The sequence below is a fragment of the Pholis gunnellus genome, assembly GCF_910591455.1.
Source record: "Pholis gunnellus genome assembly, chromosome: 24".
Classification (NCBI taxonomy): domain Eukaryota; kingdom Metazoa; phylum Chordata; class Actinopteri; order Perciformes; family Pholidae; genus Pholis; species Pholis gunnellus.
Window position 1 is genome coordinate 6,364,727 of NC_136551.1, and position 8,811 is coordinate 6,373,537.

An 8,811-nucleotide genomic window follows, 5' to 3' on the forward strand; every position below is an offset into this window, starting at 1 on the left:
TTGTAATGAATCCAGAATGCATGACATTTTTGTTTTTTTAATTGCATTACAGAAAATAAAGAACTTTATCACAATATTCAAATTTTCTGAGACAGTCCTGTACAGAGGTTCCATTCAGTCACATTATGATGTGTTCAGTGAAAGTGAGTATCGGGCAAAGGTCAATTTTGATGTTTCATGTGTTTGAATGTAATTTTGTACAGTGTAGATTTTAGTAGTTTGAAGGAGATATTTTCACATGAATATAAAACAGATATTAGAGATGAATTATGAGCTGTTTAACTTCCTAACACTAGCTCTAAGCACATTATTATACATCATGAAAACTAATCATGACGAGACGTTTTTAAATCGATAAAATACAATATTTGATTTATTACACTGATATCAGGGATGGTGGTGAACTTTGAACACCAGCTGCTCTAACATGACAACACCACCATCTGTTTTGACCAACACATGAAAACGTGGATTTTGAAGCACTTACTAATGGATGGAAGCAGAATATTTTGTTAGTAAAAACATGTCATTTAGGGATGGGCAGTAACACAGTATTCTCTGGGCTTTTTGGGGAGATGGTATTATATCTACATATTTCCAACATTAACCAGATCGTTATTCAGTGTGGCTTTGTGGCACAAAGGCAGTAAAACTGCCTGTGCCAAAGCACACTGACTGTAATCCTGTGGGCTTAATTGTTGGAATACTGTTAAGCATTACAACAAACTGTTCAAATATCAAAATGTTCAGCTCTTTCAGGAGATGGGTGCTATATCTCTTCATATTTCTAATATTTAAACTTTTTGAATTATTAAGCTTTTTGCAAATTTTTTTTTTGAATGTGTTTCTATGGAGAATATTTTCAAATCCTCTTTTAAACCCTAGGCCTATTTTGAGACCTCTGCTCGAAAATGTCATACCCACACTCTATGGGGCTTATCTCACTAACTACAAGGTCTATTTGAATAATTTCAATGGAATTATAACACTAACACTTGTGATAGTTTTTTTTATAAATGTACATATCAGTGTATATGTTACTAATTAATGCTGAATGAATATAACACACAGCTCAAATAAAAAAATGTCAGGTTCGCCTGAAAGAAAAAGCACTTTTATTGATTTGAAATGATGCAGTCCTAGGCTTAAACTCTCTCAAATCATATCACAACATGTCAGCAGTCATTTAAAAAAAACAATTGGCTTTGATAGAGTGAAGTATGCCTGAGAAATCAATGCCGGTGTATAGGGCTGCAACTAACGATTATTTTAATAATCGATTAATCTGTCGATTATTTGTTCGATTAATCGATGAATCAGATAAAAAAGAAGAAAAAAAACATTAATTTCCAACCCTTTAATCAAAAACAGAACTGACAGTGCACATTCACAGTGCAACACATCTTCAGAAAGTGTGCGTTTTGTGGAAGTCCCAGATATCACGGACAGTTGAACGGCTTTCAGGCCGATAAGCCGCGCCCCCTCTCCGGCGCGTCCAGCGCGATGCACACGAATGAACACAAATAGTCCCCGGCTATACCGGCCGCGTTCATCGCGTTTGGGGAACACCAAACGCGGTGAAGAGGTGTGTTCACACCAAACGCGATCGCCGGGGACTATTTGTGTTCACGCGTTGCACGCGAATGAACACAAATACCGGCAGCGCGAATGACACGAAAATAATACAAATCGCGTAAATCAACTTCCGGTGTTGTCATGGCAACGTTTATACGCCGGTCAGCGTCAGCTACAGAACCGGAGTCCTGCTCCATTATTCCGGGCTGCTGTGAACACTCACACATCTCCGCGACTTATTGAGTGGCGTAATTATCGCGCGACACAACGAATCGATAATGAAATTCGTTGCCAACTCTTTTAATAATCGATTTTTATCGATTTTATCGATTCGTTGTTGCAGCCCTACCGGTGTACTGGTCAGCTGAGGTCAGCCAACGTCAATTCTGATTTTGGAAGCAGCCGATATAGCTCTTGTATTGTACTTTTAAATACTATATAACTATTTATTTCACTTCTTTTATCACTTATAGTGTTCAATCTATCTAATACAGCAGTTTGGCATCATTTTGAGAGCCGGTGCTATATAAAAACCTGTAAAATATGGCTAATTTTCGTCAGAATTTCAGTTTTACAGGATGTATTTGAACCCAACACAGCCTTTGATTGGCCGATTCGCGCAATTCCCACAGTTCTGAACCCGTTAGACTCTGGGCATTGTAGTCATTCGTTCTTTCAGTTGTTTGACCGAATTTTAAGCCAATAAAATAATCGAAAACTGTGATCCGCCCCATGGGTCAAACCCATTGGCCAAAACTGAAATTATTATTCATTCGTCATAGTTGGTCGTAGAGACTCAGTTGTTTTCATCGAGTAAAGAGAGAGAGCAGCTGAGAATGCAGGAAGTGGATTAAATTTCTTTCGGGCCGATTTTCTTCCAGAAAAATTTCTAAAAGGTACGAAGCGTTTCAATATTTATGCTGTTAGGCTGTGTGTTGATCCGAGGTAGAATAATTGTAACTTTTTAATGGTGAAAAGTAGAAATATTCTGAAGCTATAGTTCGACGTGGTTTGTTGTGCTGCTCCTCGTGGATATTCTCTTTGTCTGAAAAGTGCCGTAGATCGCCGCTGGGACCGATAACTGTGAACATTGCTCGCCTTCTCCTGGTGAGAAATAGGTGAAATTGTGGTAGTACTTGTAGTACCTTGAAGTACTTTGTGTATATATATTTTTTTGAGTGATTAAAATAGGTTACATGGTCCATTTGATCAGAATCTCTTCATCATGTACGTTTTTTAAATATTTTAAAATATCATTTCATTCGTTCTCAAAAGTGATTTGTACTACATGTGTACACTCTTTGCGCTCTTTGGGCTCAAGAGGCCTCTTAAACTCTTTCAACTTTCAAATCCTTCTACTTCCTCATACTTTCAGCTACAGACACCATTTCAACTTTAGTTGAGTAAACCCTAAGCTATTGTATGTTATAATATTTTTGATATCTTTTCAACTTTTTGAACTGTCCCATTTTAACTTTTATGATTTTTTCAGTCCTTTTCTGCCTTTATAATGGGTGTGTATTGTGCAGCTTAGAGTGCGTGATGTCACCGCTAGAGTGAAGAGCAGCTTCAGATTCTTGTGAAAAAAATATTTGTCTTTTGCCTTCGACTCCACAATTTTCACTCTTCATATATATTTTTTAGTTTTTACAGTAGCTAATCCTGTTCTTCTCGTTAAAAAGTGATTGTGGAATCCCACAGATTTACACATTTGGCAGAAAATCACTTAATTGAGAGGAAAACCAACGTTCTGCTCCATTAGACTCCATGTTAAATCTTTACAAACGTTAGAGGCCTTTGTGTGACAACCGTCATCACTCTATATTTTAAAATGTATCTTCAAATTGTAATCCTGCTATAATCTTAATTTTTCCTAAATGTTTCAGTAAATCTGATTACGTCATATTTACCTGGAACAGTACACTCATTTGTATCCTAATTACTAAACCCTGTTTCATGTTTGACCTTAAGGCTTTTAAAAATAACATTTATTTCTCGAGTGAGGTCAATTTTCTTAGCATTTGCACTGCGAATAGAGGCATCGACCAATCAAGTGTGGAACAGACATATTCAATACAGAAACTTTATTGTACAAAGACGGAGGCTCAGTAGTACAAAAGCTTTTTACTTCTTTCCATCATGACAGGCAGCGCAGACCACATTCACACCTTTCACACCTTACCTTTCACAATCCTAGATGTACTTACTGATGAACTGTTTACCAGAGGGAACTCAGATTCACTCAAAGCATTTGGCTCAAAGGAAACTCAAGAAAATATCTTCCAGTAGCTCAGACAGACTGCCGGACGCTGCTCTGGGTCAAAGGATCCTGCTGGTTGCACAAATCTATTCGCACCTTTTATTGGACAAGTGTTGCAACTTTCGCAAATTTGCATTGCTGCAGTGTTCATAGTTTTCTGTCAGGTGACATGCACGATGATCTCTGAAGGGCAAAACAATGGGCCAACATGGCGGCTCGCATGGGATTCTCCATAGAAACGCAGCACAAGTCGTATTCACCCAACAATATTTGAATTTCCTCTCAACTGAAGAAAAACAAAGAGGAGAGATCAAACTGCAGGTTGTGGGCACCAGACTTCACAGTATCAGGCTTGAAACAAATACGACACGTAAGGGTCAGTGTACATGCATCAATAACAAGAATACATATGTTTTCACTAACCCAACGGTATCTCACCGTACATTCAGTTGTGTTTTAAAGGATCCGGCCCTTTTAAGTAATAAAATTAACACAAGATATACATGTGAAATTAGTTTGCAGCTAAACATTAGAATCTAAACTACAATGATCAGATCAATATAGTATCTCAGTATATGAGTAGCACACAAAGCTGTCTGCCACACTGTCTAACTGATTATTGTACTTTCATGATAATCAATAGTTTCTGCAGCTGACCTCGGCTGCCTCTGTCTCTTGCAGGACTCTGGCTGCTGCTCCGTGGAAGACGCAGTTTTGTGTGTGTGAGAGACATCGCTGTTCAGTGTGAGTGGGTGAGTGTAGCGTCCTTCCACAGTGGGTGTGATGTCTTCAGAGCTGCTGGTAGAATTGGGTGAAGACCCTGCGACTGCACAGCTAGGACAGCTGAAGCTGACCACCATCGAGGACCAGCAGTGGCCCCCTGATGAGTCCACTCTCACAAAGTCAGGTGAGACGTATGTTATTGACAGGGCTGACCTTAACCCATTGGGTCAACTTTCCATTATCCAGGTCCCATCAATTACAATGTAGGCTAATCACCAGAATATGCATGTTGTTGTTGTTATTATTATTATATAATTATAATCATAATTCTTGAGAAGCATATGCACATCATTTCCAGTTATTGGTCTAAGTCTCTTTCCAGCTCAGGATCAGCAAATATTGGTTTCTACCCTTCTATGTTTGGAACTATCCTTTGGAGTTAGAACCCTGAATATAATGGAATATAATCCAGTAAGGCTCTCAGGCATTCTGTATTGCTTTTAAGTATTTATCTTATCACTGCTGAGCCAACATGTATACATGATACTTCCCCTTCCTGTTTTGTGTCTTTTGTTTGAGGAAGTAACCTCTTTAAATGTGCATGTGGCACCTATGAACCTCAATGAAGCGTCAATTTATTTGAATTAATGTACAACCACCTGAACTTTAATAGCTCATATGTGTTTCAGAAAAATGTCTGCTTATTTTTAAAACTTTTTGTACATAAAAATCTGTGTTCTCTGAGAAGTCGAGAATAATGTCACAACATTTTCAGGGGAAAAGCTGTAACATTACAAGAATAAAGTCCTTTTGTCTGCTGTAGCCTCCAGCCCTGCAATCTGCTCATCTACCAATTGGACCCGAGCGAGCCCCATTTGGGGTTCAGAGCGAGATATTTAATCGAAGAGAGCGTCGTAGAAATCAAAGTTTATAAAGAAATTAAAAAAAGAAATTATTATTTTTTTTTTTTTTCGAAAAAAGTCTCAGCAACTTAATCATGTAAACCATTTTACACACTGCAAACACCATTATAAACTATTCTACTAACTAACTAAGAAGATCTGCCACATTATCATGTATTTTACGCCACAGCCAGCGATCTAACAACTCGGAAAATGCTTCAGAAATGCAGCCACTGCATCCCCCCGGTCAAATTACGTATCAGGCAGCATGAGAATTCGACACAGAATATAACATCCAAATTTCTCTCCGTCAAAGTGTTCAAAACTTACAGGCAACAAGCCACAGAAAGCACAACTCCAACACTGCCAAATATTAGAACCGTATCATACCTTGAGTCAGTTTTCAGGGTGAAAACGGAGGAATCCCAAATTAATCCTTATGACAAATGTGTTCGCTAAGTCACTGAACACATCTGAAACTTAAAATGGCGATTCTCCGTTCATCTGAGCCAAAATGGAGGTCAATATACCGGCTGGCGAATCATACAGGGGCTTGGGGCTTGGGGGCTGATTGCGGCACAGTTTGGGCTTTTTAGTGGCTGAAAATTCTGTCAAAAACTTCATGGAACACACGGGTGTGTTCCAAATATCCACCCGGTTCGAATGACAAGATGCGCCCACCTTGTCATTCGAGGTGGGCGCATTCATGGAGGCTTAGCAAAGGCTCCATACACACAGACAGAGACGAGGAAAATGCATGGGGGAGAGATATGATGACCCCCCAGAGAGGCCAAAATGGCTCAAAATGATGCCAAACAGCTCTGTTATGATAGATTGTACAATATGAGTTATAAACAAAGTGAAATATATAGTTATATAGTATATAAAAGTACAATGGAACAGCTGCAAATCCTGGTTCGAAAATGAGAATTTGGCATGTTTTTTCGTACATAAACACCTATAACTGGGGTTTGCTTCACTTTATATACACCAAATCTTTTTGTGAGGCACCTGCACCCTTTTTGCTATGAATTGGGAATGTTTTTAGGCTAGCCAGGGCCTCATTTCCATAAAGTAAAGTGCTTTTTCTTCAGGCGAACCTGGGAATTCTCCCTGTTTGCTGTGTTCAGTCTTCAGCAACTATTAACCAGTAACATATACACAATAAATCAAATCTCACAATTCCTAGTGTTATTCAACCATCAACATTTTAAAAATAGACCTTGTAGTTACAGAATTGTAGTCTCTTTTGTATGGGTTACAATTTTCGAGAAGAGGCCTAAAAAAAGGCTTAGGGTTCAATAGGTTAAAAATGCTCTATAAATAAAGTTATTATTATTATTATTATTATTATTATGGTAGAATTCCCTTAAGACCGTCTGAATGGACCACTAGTTAACGATCAGGCGTACATCTCACCATCATGGGTCTTATTGAACATGCACATGTTAACTTAACTAGCTCAAAGCTGCAGGTCAGAGGAGCGCCATTTTCCATAGCAGAAAAGGGGGGGGGGGCATCTGTTAGTTCACTTTTTGGATTGCAGCATCTTTCAAATAGTCTATGAAAGGTTTCCAGGTCTCTTCGAAGGATTCATTGGAGTCTCGAAGTGAGAATCTGATCTTTTCAAGTTTTATATGATTTAAGATCTCTATTAACCAACTGTTATGTGAAGGCGGGAGAACTTGTTTCCACTTGAATAGTATGAGGCGTCTAGCTAAAAGTGTCGTAAAGGCCAGGATGCGTCGTCCTGTCGACGGCAGATCAAGTACTTCAGGCGGCTGAGTTCCAAATAATGCTGTAAGGGGTTCGGGGTCAAGTTTTCTACCTAGTACTGTCCCAAGTGTGTTGAATATTTGATCCCAGAAATCTTTTAAATTTGACAGAATTTGAGATGGTGTATGGTCTGGAGGAAGATCTGTCAAGATTGGGGTCTTGAGTAAGATTAAAGTCACCTCCCAGGATCAAGTAATGGCTGTCTATGTCAGGGAGAGATGAGAAGAGGTGAGTGATGAAACTAACGTCGTCCCAGACAGGGGCATAAATACTTGCTAATATCACAGGGGTATTAAATAGCTTACCCGAGACTGCTACAAAGCGACCATTAGGGTCTTCGACTAATTTTGAAAGTTCAAATGTAAAATTTTTACCAATAATAGCTGCCCCTCTTGATCTATTTGAAAACTTGGAGTGAAATATGAGATTAATCCACGGTCTCCTGATGTGCGAAATATCGGAAGGTTTAAGATGAGTTTCCTGAAGAAAGATAATGTCCCCTTTAAGCTGTTGAATGTGTGACAACACCTGTCCTCTTTTGACAGCGCCATTGACTCCCTTAACGTTCCATGAGACAAGACGACAGCCTCTGTTTGTAGATGTCATGGTGCTACACATGGGTTATGACACAATTGTGTGACGGAGATGCCCGTGGGGGGAGGGGAGGGGAGGGAGACTGTAGATTGTAAGCAAAGTATTGGTATATTTAGAAAAAAAAAATGAAAATGTCATGAGGTGCTACAGTGTTTCGCGATTTAACAGTGTAAAGTAATAACAGTGCAAAAATCAGAGCTTAAGTTCTGAGGACAGCTTGCCTCCAAGTACCGAACACAGTTATCATAACAAAACTCTTACCGCCATAACCAGGCTTGATTGAGTGTAGCAACACTAACTTTCACCGGCTAACCAGCTGCTCCAGCGAACCGAGGTCTGCGCCTCGTTTTGGTGGCATCACCAGGTCCTTGGTTTGATGTCGATGAAAGCACACAATCACCGGTCTGGGTCTGTCTCCTTGACGTGGTGTAGCTGCAAATGTGCGGTGGGCCCGGTCCAATTCTGGGGGGGTCTCAAGCACTTTGTCGCCGAGTATTTCCACCAGGGCATCGGAAAAGAAGTTTGTGGGTCTGGGACCCTCAATGGATTCCGGCAGCTCGATAATTCTGGGGTTGTTTCGTCGGCTTCGTCCCTCCAAGTCGGTATTTTTAGCTTTGAGCTTAGCACATAGCTCGGTTAGCTTAGAGCACGAGGCTTCGAGGGCCTGAAAGCGATCCTCGTTTAAGTTGCCGTTGGTCTCAAGACTTGCGATTCGCTCGCCATTTTTAGTCACTGTGGCTTGGATCACATCTAGTTTGGTATCGAGAGATGCGAACGCAGTCTTGAGTTCGGTAGAGAGGGCCGATGATATGGACTTGCGGTGTTCCTCCAGCAGGCTAGTCAGGTCAGACATGCTAACCTGACTAGCTTAGGGCACTGGCTCGTCTTTTGTAGCATCTTCCTTCTTGTTCAGTTTAGTTCTGCTGGTCATGATGCAGAAGGACAGTACCTGCCTTTGCGCAAGCTGTTAATTTACTTTTT

The 8,811-nt window shown here is 40.0% G+C and overlaps 1 protein-coding gene across 4 annotated transcripts in view; it reads left to right on the forward strand.

Annotated features, from left to right (window-relative positions):
* Nucleotides 1-8,811, forward strand: part of arhgap1 (Rho GTPase activating protein 1) — a 49,024-nt gene that overhangs the window by 11,245 nt on the left and 28,968 nt on the right. For all 4 annotated transcript variants that reach the window (XM_079185819.1, XM_079185818.1, XM_079185817.1 and 1 more), the window contains exon 2: nt 4,517-4,742. In XM_079185819.1, coding sequence (XP_079041945.1) covers nt 4,619-4,742 — 124 coding nt within the window. In that variant the 5' untranslated portion in view covers nt 4,517-4,618. The remainder of the gene's footprint in view (nt 1-4,516; nt 4,743-8,811) is intronic.